This window comes from Staurois parvus, unplaced genomic scaffold, assembly GCF_062004578.1.
Source record: "Staurois parvus isolate SC_StPar_1 unplaced genomic scaffold, SC_StPar_1.0 ptg000114l, whole genome shotgun sequence".
Classification (NCBI taxonomy): domain Eukaryota; kingdom Metazoa; phylum Chordata; class Amphibia; order Anura; family Ranidae; genus Staurois; species Staurois parvus.
The window spans coordinates 3,927,738-3,950,313 of record NW_028317910.1 but is presented as its reverse complement, the minus strand read 5'-3'; the positions used below and the strand labels follow the sequence as shown (position 1 = coordinate 3,950,313).

General features: G+C 43.4%; 1 protein-coding gene across 1 annotated transcript; it reads right to left on the bottom strand.

Moving 5' to 3' along the window:
* Window positions 1-3,136: 3,136 nt before the first annotated feature.
* Window positions 3,137-13,822, bottom strand: MANSC4 (MANSC domain containing 4). Its single transcript, XM_089671882.1, has 3 exons — window positions 13,575-13,822; window positions 9,395-9,529; window positions 3,137-6,921 (listed from the first exon to the last, which is right to left on the bottom strand). The coding sequence occupies exons 1-3, from the start codon at window positions 13,810-13,812 to the stop codon at window positions 6,212-6,214; spliced, it is 1,083 nt and encodes a 360-aa protein (XP_089528008.1). The 5' UTR covers window positions 13,813-13,822; the 3' UTR covers window positions 3,137-6,211.
* Window positions 13,823-22,576: the final 8,754 nt, after the last annotated feature.

Below are 22,576 nucleotides of genomic sequence, written 5' to 3'. Positions count from 1 at the left end.
CTCCAATCAGTGTGGTGATATTGGATGTGTTGCCGACAGCTGTCCTTCCCCTAAAAAACACACACCTGTTTTGGGTTTACTGGTTTCAAGAAGCACTGTCTGATGTGAACCATGCCTCGTAGAAAAGAGCTCTCAGAAGACCTAAGATCAAGAATTGTTGACTTGCATGAAGCTGGAAAGGGTTACAAAAGTATCTCCAAAAGCCTTGATGTTCATGTGTCCACGGTATGACAGACTGTCTACAAATGGAGAAAGTTTAGCACTGTTGCTACTCTCCCTAGGCACGGTCGTCCTGTAAAAATGACTGCAAGAGCACAGCGCAGAATGCTGCATGAGGTAAAGAAGAATCCCAGAGCGTCAGCTAAAGACCTACAGAAATCTCCGGCACATGCTAACATTTTTGTTGACACATCTACAATAAGGAAAACATTAAACAAGAATGGAGTACATGGGAGGACACCACGGAGGAAGCCATTGCTGTCCAAAAAGAATATTGCAGCACGTTTGAAGTTTGCAAAAGAACACCTGCATGTTCCACAGCACTACTGGCAAAATATACTGAGGACAGATGAAACCAAGATTGAGTTGTTTGGGAAGAACACACAACACTATGTGTGGAGAAAAAAAGGCACAGCACACCAACATCAAAACCTCATCCCCACTGTGAAACATGGCGGAGGGAGCATCATGGTTTGGGGCTGCTTTGCTGCCTCAGGGCCTGGACGGATTGTTGTCATTGATGGGAAAATGAATTCCAGAGTTTATCAAAACATTTTGCAGGAAAACGTACGACCATCTGTCCGCCAACTGAAGCTCCGCAGAGGATGGGTGATGCAACAGGACAATGACCCAAAGCATACAAGTAATTCAACAAAACCATGGCTGCAACAGCACAGAATACGCCTTCTGGAGTGGCCCAGTCAGAGTCCTGACCTCAACCCCATTGAAATGCTGTGGCATGACCTTAAGAGAGCGATTCACACCAGACATCCCAAGAATATTGCTACACTGAAACAGTTTTGTGAAGAGGAGTGGTCCAAAATGACTCCAGATCGTTGTGCAGGTCTGATCTGCAACTACAGGAAACGTTTGGTTGAGGTTATTGCTGCCAAAGGAGGGTCAAGCAGTTATTAAGTCCAAAGGTTCACATACTTTTTCCTCCCTGCACTGTGAATGTTTACATGTTATGTGCAATTAAACCATGGCAACATCTAATGTTTGTGTAGTATTATGTTCAGCAGACTGTGTTCTTCTATTGTTGTGACTTAGATGACGTTCAGAGCACATTTTATGCCCAATTCATGCAAAACTCCACGTAATCCCAAGGGGTTCACATACTTTTTCTTGCAACTGTATAGTATTTCTATAGGCATATAATAAGAATCAATATTTACACTGCCAAGGAAAAAGTCTTTTACAGTTTCCAGTGAAAAAAAAATACTTTTAAAGGTATGTTTAAGGGACCAGATGGGAATTAAGAGAAGTTCATTGTTAGGATTTGCATACACTATTACTGTCTCTGTTTGGAAATACTGTTCGCATGTCTCAGTTTCTCCCAGAACAGGGTTTGTGGTACATGATGCCCCCCTCCACTGCTGATACATGTTCCTTCACAAGAAGGAGCATTGATGGCAGCAGAGATTGTGTAGTTGCCTACACTGATGGACTCCACAGATCGCGGCTGATGGCAGAGGAGATATGGGGATGCAACTTACACCTGCCACAATAAAGCACCAGATTCATGGCAGCTCCAATTTCTTCATTTTACTTTTGAAAAGCTCCCCGTCAAGACTGTGCTTTGTAGAGTTTCAGCTTTAAAGCACACCTTCCGCTGCTGGACTCCTGAAAATACTAGTTGCTTGGCTGTTCCAATGGGGTCATTAGTTTTACTATCACATATTCTGTACACGTAAATGTCATAACAAAAAAAAGTTCCCTGCTATTTTTGCTTACATCTTGCTATGTTTTTTTTTTTAAATATCTGTCCAATCAATTTGATTTTGTTGGCTTTCACACTCTGCTTCATATGCGCAGTGTCAATTGGGATTTAGTCTTCAGTTTCAGAATAGTTTTTTACAGGTATTAGTATTGACAATTTAGCTCTTTACATGCTGAACATTCATACAGTCCCTGTCCTCAAGGAGTTTAGATCTAATGCCCGATTCCCCCATTAAACACAGTCAGTATTAATGGAGGAATTGCTCCTGCAGCAATTTTATTTTCTGCCAGCATGGAGCCTTCCCAGCTGGCAGAACACAATTACTGCGAGTGGCTATAGTTGCCAGCAGTAATCACATGTAAAAAAATATCCAACAGGCTAATGGATAGACTGGGGTAAAACCAAGCCTGCCCATATATGGATCAAATCTTGGTCAGAGCCCTGCTGGACTGGCCAAGATTTCATCCATCTATGGCCAGCTTTAGATAGGACTGCAAAACATCTCTCCTGTTCTCTATGCTATAGCTAGAGGGGTTTCTGTAGTCTACAGAGTTAACTGAGAGCAATATAGCTGTAATGAACTGTCAGCTGACAAGATTTCTGGCAGGATCAACAGGTATTCATCCCATGGTGCATACTACCTTAAATGTTTATACAGGTGCCCTGTCCAGCCACAGCAGGGAACATCGATGCCCGCATCCAAATGCCAGAGCCTCATGCACCAGTAATAAACACCCAGTGTACATGTGGTCTAACATTTACTGAAGCAGAGAATTATGGGCAAATTTCTTATAAACTGGGGTCAGTACAGAGCTACAATACTAGGCATGAGGGTAATGTTTGCCATTAATGGCACAGCCTTTTCCTTGGTCTGCTAAGTCACAGGAGCCAAGGATTTGGAAGAATGGACAACCCAGACCCCTATATAAAAAAAAAAACCCAGTGATGTGTAGCTCAGTCACTCAGCTTCAGCATTTTAACTCATCAGCAACAATAGATCAACCCCTCTATGGCTTAAGCCTAGTACACACGATCAGAAAATTGTATTAAAAAAATGCCACTTTCTTAACGATCGCACAAAAAGCCGATTGTTGGTAAACTGCTTTCATCCAAAATGAATTAAGGGACAAGCACAAAAATTTTTCTCGTACAATTTTCATTTGATCAGTACAGTTTTCATCCAAAAATACAATGCAATACATTACATCACTTTTGACTTTTTATTCTGGCATACAAGAATTTTCATAACTTTAGCAACCTCTTCACTTTCTATATGAGACTAGCATGCAAAAACAAAAATGGATGATCATTTGGCTGATATTCTCATCGTGTGTACGGGGGTTGAACTACAAATCGTTAAAATAAAGCAAGTTGTACCAAAGCACACAACCCAATGATGTAGCTTTAGTTTAAATTGTCGCAGTGACAAATCACCAGCAACAATAGCGATTCAATCACTATTTACAAATCGTTGTTAATCTCTGGCATTAGTGATTTGTAGCAGCAATTTTTCATGCCTGTCCAGCATGCCCCTTACATTTAATAGGATAAAGATGGATATTTCCATTAGGGTATGTAATCCTCTAATTCCCCTGACCTGTACCACCTATACCTGACTACTGCCCCCTCTTATTGACTCCTCAGGCACCAAACCTGTGGTGGCTGATTGGCGTAATCTCTTGGTCATGCAGGGGTCACCGTAGTGACGCGGCATGCGCTATTATTTGTGCTGTTGAGTCATTCATGCCTCATTTAGTGACCTCCCGCTAATCTGTGGACTAGAAATCCCTTTTTTTGGGCTGGCTCCAGCCGTGGTGACCTTCACCAGCCGGTCCCAGGAGCCAGGAACACAAACAGTGCATTAGAGAAGAATGGAGGCATTGAATGAGGCCAGGACAAAAGATAAGAGAGCCCCCTCACTAAGAGGAGGAGGGGGATCTGTTACCTGCACGACAGCCTAACTTATCCATCTCAGGACGCGGCAGCTGGTTATGTGCGTTGAAAAACAGCATCAAGACCCTCTAACACAAAGTCATTATTATCTCGCATCTAGAATGTTTGTTACACGTCGGTGACTTGGGACCTACTGACTCCAGAGACAGCCAGGCACCTAGTATTTTCAGCAGCAAGTTTGCAGTGGCAGCCTGTGAATTTCTCTCATCACTTGGTATCTTTAGAATCCATTATATTGTTTAAGTTCAAACATGTTTGCGCTTTAAATACAATAAATGTAATAGGAAAATACAGTATTTCTAGAGCCTCAAAAGAGATGCTTCCTTCCTCTGCCTGTTCTAAGCAACACTGAGGAAAACAAATAGGTGGTGGTTTGCTACACTGCTTCCCAATCTCTGCATTGACCTTATCTTCCCTGTAGAACCAGTTTGCCTTTCAATCTTTCCCTGCATCAGGTGATACACCGAGATGAAACAAAGCCTTCTACATAAGTTGTACCTGTTTATCTATAGTCTCTTCTCTACGTCCATTCAAAGTCCAGGATTTATAAAGCTAGGTTTAAGATTTCAGAAAACGCAGCAAAGAGCTGAAATAACACACTGCAGAGCTCAGTGCGGAGAGCTCTGAAAGCTGATTGGAGGAGAGGGACACACCCCCTTCACACAACACACAGAGCCGAGGCTGTCAATCACAAGCTGTGTGCTGGAAATCCCTACTCTGTCACCTTTTTACTCCTGGTGTCAGGAAAACTTGTCAGAAGTGATTCATGCTGATAGCAGAGGAACAAAGCGGCAGACAGAAATGACAGTTAGTGCTCTTAATTAAAACAAGTACATACTATAGAGGGATAGGCTTGTTCATATTCCATGTCTGAGGTTTACAACCACTTTGAGGCAGCCATACATGGATCGAAATTAAAGCAGTTCAGCAAAGGTCCAGTTGAGTTTTGATCCTTGTATGGGAAGGCTGGTTGTACAGAAGTTGATCTACCAATCAACTTCTGTACAACCAGCCTGTCAGTTTTTTCCTGACTGGCGGCACTCAGCAATGTATTCTGACAGTGGGGAAGTCTCTCTGCTGTCAGAATACAATAGCTCAGCGGGAAGAATCGAGTATGCCATGCACCATAGACACTTTGCAGTCCATTCAAAATGAATGAATGGGGTTCTTAACACAACAGATGTAAAACACGTTATAATACACAATATAAGTGATAGGGAAATATGGTGTCATATGCTGCATTAAAATGTATTAAATGCAGGCCCATATACAGTATGTGTGTAATGCAGTCCATTTAGAATGGCACCCCAATACACTAGTACAGCAGAGGGCAATGCACCCACTCTAAAGTGTACCACGGCTCATTTGCCCATGCTTGCAGTTCTTGGCTGCAATAGGTTTATACACAACTTCAGATCGGGACTCATTATCATTGTAATCCTTCTATAGGATACATTACCATCATGCCCTGCAGACAAGCTGAATCTCAAATCAGAGTAAGGCCATCATTGGTGTCTGATATGAGACACTGGGGGAGATGTTCTCTGCACATAAACCAATCAAATTCCAGGTTTTATTTTCAAAGTTTAATTGAACAAGCTGACGATAGGTGCTGATTGGCTATCATGCACAGCTGCACCAGACTCTGAGTGCTCCAATTTTAGTGAGTCTCCCCCAGAGTGTTGGGTAACACCCAATCTGCAGTCTCCATGGGAGTTCTATAGCATGCAGAGATTTGCCTGTCAAAAATGGGTTGTGACGTAAAGAAGTAATTAATTTCGGGATCAGAAAGTCTTGATTTTCAAAGTAAAGTAGCTGTTTGAAGGAAACGGATAACAACAAAAACTGTCTACATAGAGAAGACTTTACCAGCATAAAATCACCTTTATAACTGGTTTAAAACAAGATTTTTTAAATAACACTGGGGTTCTGACTACACATCTGAGATCTACAAATAAATACGACGCATATTGTACATGTATCAACAATAGAGATGAGCTTGGGGCATCCTCTGACCTCCCCTCTAGCTGAGCTCTGAACTTGTGCTCTTTTTTACTCCAATAAGCTGCGGAACAGGCTGCTCTCACCCCACCTCTTTGTATATGGAAGCTGCGGGGCAGGAATGAATCAGCCCACAGCTCAACGGAATAAAAAAACAGCACAAGTTAAGAGTTGAGTTACAGAAGAGTTTGGAGGACGCCCAACCCTTTTTTAAACACCTGATATGCATTAAGCCATACATAGCAGAAGCAGATTCTTCCAGCAGAGGGAGATGTGGAGCGTTAACCAAAGGCCATAGCTCTTTTTTTGGCATTGTGGTCAGTCCTTGTCCTTAAGTAGAGTCCACCTGATTAGGGTCCCCCTGGCAGTGCTAGAAGCCCTACCAGGTTTGTATCGCCCTCTACGCCTCCTTCGACAACACCCAAGTGCCAGTATTCCTGAGCAACAGCATAATAAAGTCACTGTAGAACCAATAAGGGCTGGAAGAGCCCAAAGGTTAGCTGAAGGGTCTCCAGCATCCTCCCCTTCTGCATCGGAGCTGTGGTTCCTCCCAGTGTGGCCCTTGGTCTCATTGAGGTGTTGTTTGCTGCTGTCCAGGTGGGCTGGGTTTTCAGCATCTGACATTGGCTTGCCCAGAGGTGGAGATGAAGGCAAGGAATCTTTGGTGCCAAATTCCCCTTCGGCATGTGACCTGTCCCCTGATGGGGAGATCTGGGAGCTCTCAGACACAAGGGCAGGAGTCTGGGGTGGAGTGAGAGTTGGGGGTAAAGACCGGAGGGGAGAGTCCGCAGGGGAGGGCAGTGGGGGAGGGGATTCCTTGGGGGAGGGCTCGGCAGAGGAACGAGAGGGGAAAATATGTGGCAAAGAAGATGCTTGGTTTGTGTGGCGTTCCTCTGTTGGATGGACCCGCGGAGAGGTGGAGGAGCCCTGTGCTTGTGATATGTTCACTCGATTCCATTTCAAAGATGATCGCAGGTTAAAGTCCACATGACCAACTTTTTCAAACACCAGCAGGTCTGGATCGACACCTGTAACCGAAGACTTGAGAAATTAAAGGGCCAGTAAGCGTGGGCTAAATTGTTTCAAAATGTGTTTAAATTGTAGGAGCTTAAAGAAATGTATTTATAGCTCAGTCATGTCTCGGTCAACATATAGCGTTACATCTATGCATATTTTTTTTTATTTTAAGGAGACTAAATATTTTTTTTTAAAGTGTACGTACACTCAAGAACAAGAATTTAGTATATTGCATCTAGTCCAGTTCATAGATGTGGTGGTGACATTTTTCTGTTTTCAGGCTTTTACCCCTTTATTTTCACTTGATGATCCTGCCAGTAACACTTTCTGTCTTGGGGTGACAGCATGCAATCACTGTACTGTATTTATGGAGGAGCAGCACTGTCACCCAAGGACAAGACTACGGAACAGCTCCTGTTCTTCATAACAGATAGAGGGGGTTCTGTAGTCCAGAGATATCTGGGAACAATTTAAACTTGTAAGAGTTATTAAGTTATAAGCACAGGCAGGGAACACCGAAAGTTATCAGCTCACAAGATTTCTGGCAAGATCAACAGATATTTTTTGCATTTATCAAGCAAATACAACAAAACACTATATTTAACAGCAAAAATATAAATGTGATAATATGATCGTGATAATTATCGACACCTATTGTATTGCGCCAAATGCAATTTATATGTGAAAAAAGCTGCCACTATATATAAACCAAAATTAAATAATAAAACACCCAAATCATATACAGTAGTGCTGTAGTAGCACTAAATAAATAATAAAATGTGAAGGGAATACCAAAAATTAATTGTGACAAAAAAACTAATAAACTGTCCGTGATTAATGTGATAAAAAATCAATTCAAATTAAAAGTGATCCAAAGTTCATGCAAACACAAAATAAGGTGATCCAAAGTCCATAAAATCAATTCCTTCACCGTGTGTTATAAACTGACAACCAAGTGCTTCACAGGAATCCCCCACATGGCTGTAAACTCACCACAAATATTTGCCTTCCACTCTCGTGGTTGGCAAAAAAGCTTCCTGGGATACTTTTCCCAATTGAAGATGACTTCTAAATTGCGTGAGACAGAAATTCCACTGCATCCAGATAGACCATATAAAACAAACAAAAAAAGCTCCAAACGTCGTGACTGTGCGGCGACTGGAAGTGACGTGGACCGTGACCGGAAGTGACACGACGCATCAGATACCAACAAACCGGTGAGAGCACTTGGTCTATGATCACTTAAGGCTTACCAATGGTTACAGCATTTGGTCTTGTTTTATCAGTTTGTTGTGAGTAAGGTCCATTCATTTAATTAAATCTGGTTGTTCATACTACACCATTGGAGCATTTTTTGTTTGCTTTACCCTTACCTGAGCATTCAGCTTTGCAGACAAGCAAAGGGAGGGAGCAGTGTGTGCCTCCTCCATCCTAAACCAAACCAGGCTTCATGTCCTTGGGTCCCTTCCCCACAACTCTGGCTCAGTGGTTGTTGGGGTCTGGGGGGTACAGAACTTCTCAGAATCTGGAATCCATCTTTAATTGTAAATGGGGGGCCTCAGATACCAGGGTCCCTCCCTATGTGAATGAGTAAAGGGAATATCGTATCCCCTACTCCTTCACATAAAAATGTATAAAATGTAAATAAAGACACAGTTTTTGACAAGTTATTAAAATAAATTAAAAACATGAAACAAAGTCCCACAATGTACAGTACGTAATCATGTCATCCAGTGATGTTCATCTTGATTGAAGGGAAAGTACAACTCCCACCAATAGAAAAAAATCTGCTAATCCCTACTGACATCTTCTGGGCCCCACCACTAAAAGTAAACAATGGAGTGTGAGTCCCCTGGGTGTTGTCACTGAGCAAATATGGCCATGTGGCAGTGCTTGGTCAATGATGTCAAAGCTATCTTCATCTGTTTACAGGGCTGGGGATTCCTGGCCGGTAACTGAATTGGGCCAGGTGACGTCACCGGTTGCCAAGATGCAGCGGGTGCTCCTTAGCAACCATTGATCGGAAGCTGTCAGATAGTAGTGGTAGAAATACTGCTACTATATATGAAGTCCACAATTCAGATGAACGCCCTAACAAGCAAAGTTTAGTCTAAACTTCAGAAAGAACTTTGAGCTCATCCCTAAATGTTGGGGTTTACATAACATTTCTGTGTAAAAGTGAAAGAATGTCACCAGCACACCAAGGATTCCTAAGATGGATTCAAAGCTTCACATGATAAACACAGCAGCAATGTTTCAGAGCCACGCAGGACCTCTTCATCAGACAAGTGACATTTGCCTGATGAAGGGGCCCGGTGTTGCTCCGGTTCCCAGCACGTGGTCACTGCAGCACCCAATACTGAGTAGCCATTTGCAGGAATGTGTGCATTGGGAATACGATGTTTGTGCCTGTGTAAAAGGGAACAGGGAGGTGCAGTCCTCGGAATGGATGAGGGATTGCGGGTGAGAACAATCTTTGCTTACCAGCTGTGACTGTGAACAGAATTCCACGCTCATGTAGTTGGACCAGACAGCTGTCGGGATTCGGGCAGTGCACTAGGTGGCAGTTGATGGTCCCTGCGCTCAACTCTGTGTAGAAGACAGCGACATTACAAGACTCTGTGGAGACAGAACAATGTTGTCAAAACTTCTCACGCTGACATACAGGGTTCAGAAACATATTCGATCATATATTAACTTCTGTGCCATCTGCATCCAAGGCGATTTTTTTGTACCATTTGAAGAACTTTTTTTTTTTTAAAGAAAAAATACAATATAAATTCCTTTTTTTTTTTTTACAGTGTACCAAAAGATAAACTTTTTTTTAAAGTTTTTCTGCATGGTTTAGTGAGGGATTAGAACCCATCTGTGTGTCCCCGCTGGGCAGATTTACCCTGCGGACACCTTTTCTGGTGCCAACTGTCATTTCTACCATGTTGAAAAGATTCATATTTGCGGTGTCACCAGGGTTCTAACCATTCCTTATTATAACCAAAACAAAAAAACACTTTTGCTTTCAATACACTTTAAACAATGCCTTCTGATTCTGCTTTTAGACACTTTCTTGGTTTCTTTTTCTACAGTCATGGTAGAAAAGTATAAGGGTTCATTCAGATGGGCGATTAGACCTGTCCTCTGATCGAAGGTGCTCTCTCCAGCTTGTGAATCCACCTCGGAAGCTGCATGTAGGCAGCCCATTATTATTATTAATATACAGGGTTTATATAGTGCCAACAGTTTGCGCTGCGCTTTCCAAAATGAAGGTAGACATTACAGTTACAATACAATTTGGTACAAGAAACAGAGGGCCCGGCTCGTTAGAGCTTACAATCTAAGAGGAAGTGTTGAGTAAAGGTAAAAGCTGTGAGGGGATGAGCTGATGGAGGAAGTAAATGGCAGTTTACTAGTTAGAAGCAGGATAGGAGTTCATTAAAGAAAAAGGTTTTCAGGGATCGTCTAAAGGTGGATAGATTAGGAGATAGCTGCACAGATTGGGGTAGGGAGTTCCATAGGATGGGAGAAGCTCAGGAGAAGTCCTGGAGGCGAGCATGGTAGGAGGTGACACGGGAACTTGAGAGCAGAAGGTCTTGGGAGGATCGAAGAGAGCGGTTTGGTGGATATTTTGAGCAGCTTCACAGACGCAGTTGTATATTACAATTTGACATGCAGGCAAAAGTGGGTGCATGGATTCAAACACAGACATTGTGCATTCAGATCTGTGTACCTGCTTCTGACTCCTTGTCTTTGGCATGCAATTGTGTCTGTGTAGCTGCATATGCATCTACTTCTATGGCTGCCTGCATGCAGGTGGATTCACACGCAGTTGGATTCACACGCAGTAGACAGCAGCTCAGATCGGGGGACAGATCTCAGCGCCCATCTGAATGAGCTCCAAAAGGATTAAAAGGAGACCGAAGGAAAAATTGCTGTCATTTTTCACATGTGCATTTTAAAAGGGACAGAATTCAGCAGCAAGTTGCAGTTTGAATATGTACTCTTAACATTCATATGGGAAAAGACCTACATTTTGCTGCAAGTTAATTTCCTCTTTTTTTTTTAGTAAGGGTTCAAAATGGAGTATAAGATGATAAAATATGTGCATTAGGTATAAGGGCTTGTGTAGATGGTCAAATGCAGTGTGCTCTCCGTGTCCATTCAGCTTTTGTTTGAGATACAGTGGCGTCCCGAGGCAGGTGTGGGAAGTGCGGTCTGCACGGGGTGACACCGACCACACGGGGTGACACCGGACCCGCTCCACAGAAAGGTAAGTTGTAAAGAAAGCAAACAATCCCCGCAGGATGGAATCCATCCTGTGGGGATCGTCGGCTTTCTTTACAGCTTACCTTTTCTTGGAGCGGGTCCGATGTCACCCCGTATAGGTTGCATGCTGGCGGGGATCATCGGCATGCAACCTGTACGGGGTGACAGCAGACTCGCTCCAAGAAAAGGTAAGTTGTAAAGAAAGCCGACGATCCCCACAGGATGGATCGGATCTGCGGATTGAGCATAATGGATCGGAGTCTGATCCATTATTCTCATTCCGCAGATCCGATCCATTCTGCGGGGATCATCGGAGGGGGTGTCACCAAGTGTTACCGCACCGGGTGACACCAACCCTAGGGACGCCTCTGTTGAGATGCTTCGAAATTCCATCACAGGTGTTCCTGTTCTGCAGTTGATCACCTCTTGACCTGCAGTTTACCTCCTAAACTGAGCCCTTTTGCATTCCCATCAGACCAAAAAAACAGGTCTGATGTAAGCAAAATGGTCTGAATACAAAAGGCGTGTGTATTCTTTGTTGAGTCTTGGTGTGCTTTGTGTATTTATTCCAGATCTGTGCAGTAATCCAGTGTAAGACTACCACCATGTAGGAGCTTCCTGTTACAAAAAGACTGCTCACTGCTGCTCGCTCTCCTTGTGCAGGGTGACTGGTCTTGTCTCCGCCTCTCCTGTAGTTTTCTGCTGGCAGTCTGTAATGGGGGGCCCTCCCACAACTCTGCACAACACAGTGATGATATGACTGCTACTTTTACAGGGTAATATCTGGGCTTTCAAAGGGCTACGATGCACACAAAAGTGCATTGTCCATTTTCAAATGCTGTCATTGTTTTAACTAGGTATTAGTGTAGTTATATCCACCATGTTGTTCATTTGTCTTACTTTGTAATGATGGGCTCATCTGTTGTGGCTGCAGTTTGCAGTGTCATGGCTGGTCAACCTCCCTATGGCCATACATTGCTTCAGCTAGCTTGTCCCTATGCATCAAAGGGACAAGACAACTTCCTTTTCTGGGTCACACAGCACGTAATGCACGTCTCATTATCCCCTCTGTATTGCTTCACAAAAGTACGAGTGCTAATATGATGAAATACATCAGCTCCAAACTGCAAATGAGCTCTCTGTATGTCTGTGAATGCTGTGCCTGCTTGTGTCTGTACCAGATCTAGTTACTGTGTAGCTCTCGCCTGCACCAGTGTTAGGGCTCATGTACACAAGACGTTTGGAAAACTCTTCTGAATGATGGAAACGGACTGATGGAAAACGTAAGTTAAAAAACATCTGTTTAGCCGCGTTTGCATACTGCGTTTAGAAGCGTTTTTTTTTTTTTAAGATAACCTCAGGAGACCTTCCAAAATACCCAGAATGCACTGAAAAACAGTAAAAAATTAACTATTTCATTTTGAGAGAAATAGAGAGCAGTATGTGTTTAGATGACCTGTCTTTTCTGGTTGTATTCACTATGGATCCCATCATGAGCATAATGCGGCGCGTTCTACCATTCTTTCCTTCACGCAAAACCTGGAACCGACTGCGCTGGTGTACTAGGTCCATTCGAATACATGGAAAATGCTTTGCATGCATTTCTGCTGATGAAAAAAGGCTCTGGACAGACTCTGGGAATGGAACAGTTAAAAACGCTTCTAAACGCGGTTAGCCGCGTTTAAAAGCATTTGAAACGCTGATAAAATCTACTCCTGAACACAAGTTTGGCGAGTTAAAAAAAATGACTGTAAACTCAACTGCCTGTAAACGACTGTGTGTACATGGACACATAGGAAAAAATTAGAGTTCAGGGGCTGCTGAAAAAAAACAAAAAAACGCAGAACAGCTCCTGAACGGGAGTTTATCAGTTGCAGTGTACATGAGCCCTTAGACTAAGATGCCCAAGGATTGTGGGATATATAGTTTCTTCGCAGGAAGTGTCAGGTCTCACACTACAGACATAGGTCATGCAATAACCTGTACAGTGCCATGCCGCATACCTCAAGTTTCTACACAAACAGAAAACTGCTGACACAGGAGTGTGAAGATGTATTCTTTTATACACTGTGTGTACAGGACAATCAATTACACTCAGGGGCGGACTAACCATTTGGAAACTCAGGCACTGCCCGAGGGCCCGGGGTCAGTAGGGGGCCCCATGAGATACCCCTGGTACCTTTTTTGAGTTTGGGCAAGGACACAGGGGCCCCATGATCCCCTATTGCCTGGGGGCCCCATGAGTTGTCAGTCTGCCCCTGATTACACTACATGATAAATGCACATCTTTTAGGCACAGGTAGGAATTTTTACTTTCCTTTAAGTTGGAGCAGTGGAAAGGTTAACCATAACAGCCAATCACATTCCACATCACATCTGATCAGTAACACAGCAGGCTTCTCACCTTGGTCGCAGCACTTGCGGCTACAGAGGTGAGCAGAGGGTTCTGGGTGCCTCTGCAGTACCCGGGCACCTCGCTGCTCGGACACAGAGAAGCTGAGAAAGAGGCCAGGAAACCGCCTGATCCAGCAATCATGGTAGAAGGTGGTGTGTGGGCACAGGGCGCTGGACATACACCGCTCAGGTAGGAAATCCAGCAGAGAAAAGATCAGCAAAAGGGAAGACTCCGAATTCAGTGCCATGTCCAAAGGGTACAAGAGATCGGGTTCTGAAAAGGGACACAAAGAGGGGAGATTCAGTCTTAACAGACAATCAGCGGTCTAAACCAAAGGCTCATTACATGGCTTCAAAGAGTACCCTTTAATTGTTTTAAAGGAGAATTCCAGGAAATTCTTTTCTTCCCTGCAGTGGGGCTGTAACAGCACTGCATGGGTTAACTGCTCGTTTTTGTCAAGGGGTGAGGAGAACAGAGATATACTTACCCAATTTGCCGATCCTCCCACCGCAAGACCCGCTCCTGCCCCCTCCCACCCCTCCGCGGTCTAGCGGTCTTGTGCAGTGGATTGTTTCTGATGTCATCACACCAGAGCCGGTCTATGGGCATGATGATGTCAGAAACAATCCACTGCACAAGGACGGTAGGAACATTCCACCACTTGACATGGGGGAGTGCAGTTTTCCGAAAGATCGACAGGACAGGTGAGTATAGTCTTTGTGCCTGTGCACAAAACGATCATTTAACCATTGCACTGCTGGCACAGCCCCACTGCATTGAGAGAAAAAAATTCCTGGATTTCTGCCTTAAAGCTAAACTCCTGGGAGATATAAAACATACAGATTTATACAGCTCTAGATTTACAGTCAGATCCATAAATATTGGGACATCGACACAATTCTAACATTTTTGGCTCTATACACCACCACAATGGATTTGAAATTAAACGAATAAGATGTGCTTTAACTGCAGACTGTCAGCTTTAATTTGAGGGTATTTACATCCAAATCAGGTGAACGGTGTAGGAATTACAACAGTTTGCATATGTGCCTCCCACTTGTTAAGGAACCAAAAGTTCAACTGTGGATTTATAATAGATAGAATATCAATAAATGCATACTGCGCTCATACAATATAATGTGCAAAATACATTGCTGAACATAAATGAGTGAGTGACATTGCATGAAGTCCAAATAAAAAAAAAAAGTTCATGCAACAATAAAAAGTTTGTTTCCACCAGTGTAACATTCCTCTTTCCACAGAGTGTGCTCTTCAGACACTTTCATATGTGAAACCACCAGTGCTCCATACACCAAAGCACATGTATGAGCTTACCAGTATGTGACTCTCAATGTCTTGAGAAAAGTCAAAACACGCACTATATAAAAACTGATGGGTCCAAAGCATATCCAGAGGCACAGCACTTGTCAGGAAACCATATGGTGACCAGTTGACACTCAGATAAAGAGAAAAAAAGAGCAATAAGTTTGCATAGTGTGAATCCTTATAACAAATTTTATTAGAATGGTTAAAACACTTAAAAAACTTCAAGGAGAAAAATGCCAGCACAAAACTACAATCCCCAGAATTCCAATGGCGGCCACGCAAGTGTGGTGGTGTCATGAGAAACAGTCCTGCCCAGATATCAAGGCACCAAAATTGTGCACAGGCAGGAGTGACAGACTACAAGGATTATATTGGTGCCCCCAAGGGAAGATTGCCCCTCTATTCCTGTTTCAGTAACAACTGGAAAATGTCTTCTCGGTGACTAACAGAGAGTGAATCTCTTCACTGGGGACACGGACCGCAGTAAAAACATGACAGATTTTAGCCCATCCCCACTCCATCCAAAAACATTGGCTTGATATACCAGGGGTTGGACAAAATTATGGAAACACCAGGTAAAAGAACAAAATTGTTACTTAACCCCTTCACGCCTAAGGGTAAAACAAATCTAAATGCCTAAGCACAATTTTGCAAAGTTGATGTGTGTTAGTAAAACCGTACATATCATCACAACTACTTTGTACATCCAGGTGAATTATACCGCATTTTTTTCAGGACAGATTGGGCTTTCATTTGGTGGTAAACGATAATGGATATCTCTTGATTTTTTTATTATCAGAAGGAAAACTGGCCCAAAATAGTAAAAAAAAATTTTTTTATTTAGCTGTGTTTCTTGTTACTACCATAACCTACCACCAAAGAACAACCCAAAATAAATTCTCCAGCTCTTGACGATCGCAGCAATATCATATATGTGTATGTTATTTGTGGTTTGTACCAATAATACAGCCCAGAAACAAATAGTGCACATTTTGTTTTTGTCTTTTTTTTTTTTTACCTAAAACACTAAACACTGACAGCAATTTGTTTTTAAATCCTGACCTTTGACCCTGACCCAAACACTAACCCTGGCACTGAACTAGATCAAACCTTGATCTAGGTATTTTTTCTTTATTTTTTAATATTTCTTTATTTAATCTTTTTTTTTCTTTTCTTTTACAAACATTTTTTTACCCTCTATGCCAGGAGTAAGGCTACGTTCACACTAGCGTTGTGTGCAGGCGGCAGAGAGGCGTTTGGGAAGCGTTTTTACCGCTTCCCAAACACCTCTGCCAATTCTGCACATTACAGCACATGGTGCTGTTCTAACGGGAGCGTTTGCGTCGCGGCAAAACGGACGCCTCTGGTCGAGTCAGGAGGCGTTGAAGCCTCCTATTCTCGTCTATGGTGCCGCTCCGCAAACGCCCGGCCTGCATTTCCGTGCGGTTGTGACACGGTTGCGGGGCGGTAACACCACTCAAACTGCATTATAGGCGTTTGTGGGGCGTTATTAATGCTCAGCAAACGCCTAGCAACCGCCGCTAAACCGCGCATGCGGCGTTTGCGGAGCGTTTGCAGAGTGTTAAAAAACGCTCCGCAAACGCCGGACCAACGCTTGCCAAACGCTATAGGGGCATTTGGCAAGCCTTGGTAAAACAGCCAAGTGTGAACGAGCCCTTAGAGAGATACAATGTATTTCTCTCCTCCATTCATAGAGAGAGAAAAAAAAAAAAACCAAGGGAGCCAGGCTGTACAGTGACTGATCACTGTGATAGCCAATCAGAAGCTATCACAGCAATCATGTGACACGTAATCGGGAGTTCTAATGAACGGGACCCGGTGCTCTCAATGACACCGCAGTCTTTGTGCTGCACGCGGCGCGCTCCGAGCACAAAGACAGGTATGTAAATGTGCGGCCCCACGGAAAAAAGCCCAGTTCTGTGAGGTCGCATATTTGTGTTACGTCGGCGTCAAGGGGTTAATATGGTGTTGGACTGCTGTTGGCATCCAAGATGGCATGAATTCTACTGGGAATTGACAAACATAAGTCTTGGATGGTGGGTAACGGAATCTGATTTCACTCTTCATGCAAAAATCATTCCAGTTTTCTCAGAGTTGTCGGAGGCAGAAAACAAGCCAGAACCATGTTCTCTAAACATGCAACTGCGGTGCCCAGGGAAGGGGCAGGACTTAATCTGCATGCTCATCAAACCACAATTTGACACCAGCTGTGTGAATTGGTGCATTATTGCTAAATGACGCTGTCTTAGGGAAACATTTATACACAGTCACTGGCAGTGACTCTACCTTTCAATGTGATGATGGGGCCTGCACAATATCAAAATATGGCTGCCCAAACCATGATTGTGCCTCCACAATGCTTTACAGTTGGCACAAGACAGTCCAGGTTTGCAAGCTTTGGACAGTTTTCTCCACATGTAAAAATGTCTGGTGGTTGGGAGCAGTGTGAAGCTCGATTCATCAGACCATATTACAGTCTTCCATTAACTGATAGTCCACGATTTATGGGTGTTTCACCACTCTCACCTCTTCTGAGCATTAACATTGCTCATTAGTAATTTGGTAATAGCAGGTCGCTCGTGAATGCTTTGCTTATGGAGTTCCTCCACACAGTTTTTGTGGACACGGCTTTGGAAGACTGAGATTGAGCTCTGCAGTTACTTTTGCAGCAGTAGTTTTCTTTTTTGGGTCACAATCCTGTGCAAATGTCCTTTTGCCTCTTTTGGTCAGTTGATCATGTCGACTGCGCTTATCAAATGACGTTTTCTTGGAAACTGTATATGACATTGTAACCCTTTGTTGTATCTGTACCTCGCAACACGGCAAATAAATTGGCAACTTCAGTTGTAGAGGCACCAGCTAAGTGGGCACCAACAATTTGCCCTCTTTGAAGCTTAGTAAGCTCTGACATGACTCTGTATTACTAGCAGCGCACGCAGTGAAGACAAAAGTGAGGCTTCCCACCTGCTAGCTAGGTGTCTCATCACAAAGCAGAAGCAAAAGAATGTTACATAACCTTCACTTTCATTGCGAAACATGTCGTCACTTTCACACCTGCAAATCATGTAGTGTTTCCATATTTTTGTCCAAACCCTGTACTTAAAAGGTTATTGAGAAAGAGATTAAGCAGCTGATTTCATTAAACGAGTTGTGAATGTGTACTCAATTAATGATGTAAATATGCACTTCAATTGTCCAGTCAGGTAAAATGTAAATTCCGGTTTACTTATTTCATGATTTGATAATTAAAGTATAACTAGTGGCAAAACTTTTTTTTTAAAGAATAAGTTCAGTTTTGCTAAAAAGATAATGTAGCACTACCTTCATAAAGGGCCACCGAGTTGGGTTTCGGTCCCCCTATGCTCTCTACGGCCAGGCAACATGCAACTTCCACACCCGTACTTTTAGAGTCAGTAAAACAGTCCTTGAGCTTTTTTTGTTTTTTTTTAAGGGGTTAACAATTTGGATGGGGTCTAGGGGTGAATGGGATGCCCAAGGAACTGCACTGTCCCGTTTTCGGTGTATCTCCTTAGACTGGAGGAATCTTCCTTTTCACCCAATTGTTCTGAGGGTATCCCTGAGCAACGGGGTCCCAAGAGTTTGCAGTTAAGCAGTCCCAGGTGAAGACTAGTTGGGTATTGCACCTGACTGCCCTCTCCCCTTATCCGGCCCAAGGGCTGTAGAAGTACTCACACTGTGCTGTCAGCGTGGTGGGTTGGTAGCCACTTTCAGGCCTTTCGTTGGGCTGGCTTCTTCCCTGCTTCTCAGAATGTCCTGTTAGGAGCCTTTAGGCAGTGGAGATCCTCCCGTCCAGCAACAAGCCTGTAGGTAGGCTCCCCTCCCTGAGCCCCCCTCTCAGGCTCCACACTCCAGCCTTCCTCTCAGTCCATCTTCCACCCAACTCCCCTTCTAGCATGGCTCTCTTGTATTTATGAGCTAGTCTATCACACACTACCAGGGCCTCTTAGCCTGGGAATGGTCAGACTGCCATGAATATGCAGACTGAGGACTCCCCACTTACTTTACTTTACCACCAACTGGCATCTGGAAGCTTCCATGGACCTCAAGAACTAGATGGAGGCGATAGAGTCCCACCCTGCTGAGTCATCCAGCATTACCTCACATTGAATCCACAGAAATTCAGGCTCACTCACTACCATGAGCCAAGAATAAATGTACCCGACACTAGCCCCATCTAGTTGGCGCTACAATAATAAATGCACATTTTTTTGCAGGTAAAAAAATGTGCATTTATTATTTGTTTTGTTGCAGGAACCTGTAAACAATTGCACCAGTGATTAGCAGATCGCTGGTACCATGCAGGTCTCCTGCAGACCTGTCAGTATATCTGCTTGCGCCATTTTTTTTTTTTAAATTTTGACAGCTAGCGGGAGGAGAAGATCCCCTGCTGGCTATCAATGCCGAGGATCGCCGCTTTCATAACATGTTACACCCTGAATATGAGTGTAACATGTAACCAGGGCTGGTGCTAGACTATCTAGCGCTCTAGGCAAGACCAGCTACTTGGACCAGCTACTTGGACCCCCCCCTGAAAAAAAAGGTGCCATAAGATGCCACCAGCACCAATATTATAGACAAAATATATATTAACCAAATATAAATGAACTGTATTAAGCAATCAAACAGAGAAAACAAAACAAAAAAAAAAAAAAAAAGGAAGAAGGAGACAGTTACAAAACTCCACAGTGATCAGTAAGGGATACATGTATTTTCTGCATAAGAGCTCATTCACATGGGCAGAACAAATGCTGCATTTAGAGGAGTACCACAGATGGTGCTGCGTTTACTATACTAATCCATGTGCCCATACACACAGCTGTGTCGACATACAAAATGTGTGCTGAGTTTAGTTGCACAGAAAAAAAAAAAAAAAAGTAGGAAACAGCTGCAGATTTCACACACATAGATCTGCAGATTTTACGCACATAAAACGCGAGAACTTTAGGAGCGTATTTTACGCAGGATTTTCTAGCTCTGTCAGCAAGAACCTTTCTTTCATGCAGAAAACACGCATATGCCCAGGTGAACAAGTCCTTTAACCAGTTGCCCTCCTTCCTGGCCAGGCCATTTTTTACGATACAGCGCTGCCTTACTTTAACTGACAATTGCACGGTCATGCAATGCTGAACATAAATTTAATTTATGTCCTTTTTTTCCCCACAAATAGAGCTTTCTTTTGGTGGTATTTGATCACCTGTGTGTTTCTAATTTTTTGTGCTATAAAACAAAAAAAAAAAAAACCAAAACAATATTTTTTAAAATTTTTTCTATAAAACATATCCAGAAAAAAAAATTAAATTAAAAAAATCTAAATTCTTCATAAATTTAGGCCAAAACGTATTCTGCTACATGTATTTGCTAAAAAAAAATCCTAATACGTGTAAAGTAATTGGTTTACGTGAAAGCTATAGCTATATATAAAATGGCGGTATATATACTGGAATTTTTTTTTTTAATACTAGTAATGGCGGCAATCAGCGACTTATAGCTGGACTTCGGCAGGGATTCTGACACTGGGGGGGAACTAACTGCCACTGACATCCCAATGACACTAATACAGTGATCAGTGCTAATAAAAAGCACAGACACTGTACTGACACTGGGCAGGAAAGGGTTAACATCTGGGACGATCAAAGGGTTAACTGTGTGCGGTTTAACATCATGTGCTGTGTGTTTTTTACCTGTGAAACATGCTGCTGTGTATTTCTTTGCTGTGCAGAGAAATACACAGCAGCATGTTACTGCTGGCAAGAGAGAGACCTGTGTTGTTTCCACATAGGTCTCTCTCCCTCTCACTGTTTTGCAGCGATCGCCATGTGCCGGCGGGGAATCTCCAGGCCGGGACCCAGTGATTGACATCTGTAGCCGCCAATGGTGGTGCTATTTCTGTTATAGGGCGGCAGGGAAGAGATTTAGTTCTGGCTGGTAGAGCTAAAAGATCCTGCTAAAAATACGCACCTAAAGTACTTACATGTATGCATGTAAAATCTGCAGCTACTCTTTTTTATCGTGTGAGCTTAAGGTTGCTTTCACAATGATCCGTTTTTCTTCTGCATTTTGTGTTAAAAAAAAAAAAAAAAAGGCAGAAGAAAAACGCGTGACCATGTATTCCTATGGAACTCTTCACACTGATCAGTTGCTGGTCTGGTGCGTTTTTCAAAGTCCTGCTTGCTGCATTTTTGGTGCGGGGGAAAAAGAAAAAAGAAGAAAGAAGCAGAAAAATCGCAGCATAAATGCATAAAAAATGAACCCGCGTTTCGTTTTTGGTGCAGTTTTTGAGTCAAATGTCCTTTAAAAAGCGCATCACAAATGAGGTAAACGAGGATCAGTGTGAAAGTAGTAAAACGCAGAGCACATTTTCATATGTAGACACAACTGTGTGTATGGGCTCATTGCTTACTACAGTGCTGTGATTTGATGCGTATGAAACGGTCTGCTGTACACATCTAACGGCAGCGTTTTTCCTGCCTGTATAGCTTTGTGTTTGTTGGATGAATTCCCGACGAAGGATTAGAGCTGCAAGCTGTAGGAATTGGTCCAGATTTTTATTACCAGCCATGAGTTTTTTGGGGGTCATGCATGAATCCCCCCTTCATCAGAGCTGGGGTTTATTGTGCGAGAGCATGCTGGATTTCAGTTCTATGTAAATCGCAGGTTTAGGCTTGCTCAGTAGGGTTTTCTGGCAGCACTGTACGTTGGCACATGAACGCCAAATTGCCCTTACCTGTACGGCACAACACTACCAGAGTGCCCCCACTTACCTGTGTCTGGAGGGCGCTCTCCCGGACGTGGATGCCCCTTGGCTGCAGCAAAACTTTTTGTGTCTCTCCGTCTTCAGAGTTGCCCACGCCCGTCTCCTCTCTCCCCCCATCACGCAGTCCCGTCCTCTGCTCTGTACAGGGTGAAATACTGATACCTGGGAAGGAAGGGGGAAGAAGGGGGGGAGAGGGAAGCCGACTGATGATTGGCTGTCACTTTAAAAGAAACCAGACTGAGGAATTTGAAACTGTACTGCTGCCTTTTTTAATTATCATATTAATCTTTTAATGCCGATGTAATGAAAAAAACCAAGGGTGTGTTTTCTGGGCGCCAATAAGATGTCAGCGTGCATATGTCTCAGATATTAAAGTATCTGGATATTTAATATCTTGTCATTTATTTCCCATATTAATGAAGGTGTAAACTTTTAAATCTGGACTTAAGGCACAAAAACATTATTTAAATATATTCTCCAATAACCACAGATGGACAGTAACCCCCGGTTCACATATATGCGGCCGTGCGGGCCGCGTTTTGCACGGACACGAGAGCCCATTCATTTGAATTGACTCCCATGCCCGTGACATGCAGGGTAGAAGTCCATGCACTTCTTCTGAAACCGCAACCCGCACGGGAACCTCAGTTCCCAGAACGGTTGAGTTTTCTATTGCGGGCGGCGTGCCATTAGAACTAATGGCACCTGCCCGCGGGTCTGCATTTCTCTGTGCGGGTGGTGAGGCTGCATGGATTTCCACGCCGATCCACAGTGGCACCACCCGCACAGATGTGAACCTAGGGTTAATAAAATGCTTTTGCAAACCCAGATATCACCTTGTGATAGTAGCAGTGACACCACCACTGTGTTGTACATGGCCTGTGCAAAG

Excerpts from the sequence above, each read along its gene's own strand:
- MANSC4 (XM_089671882.1), bottom strand. The coding sequence starts at position 13,812 with ATGGCACTGAATTCGGAGTCTTCCCTTTTGCTGATCTTTTCTCTGCTG. Across the intron at positions 9,530-13,574 it reads CCGCAAGTGCTGCGACCAAG|AGTCTTGTAATGTCGCTGTC; the intron begins GTGAGAAGCCTG and ends CTGTCTCCACAG. Across the intron at positions 6,922-9,394 it reads TCTGTTCACAGTCACAGCTG|GTGTCGATCCAGACCTGCTG; the intron begins GTAAGCAAAGAT and ends CTTCGGTTACAG.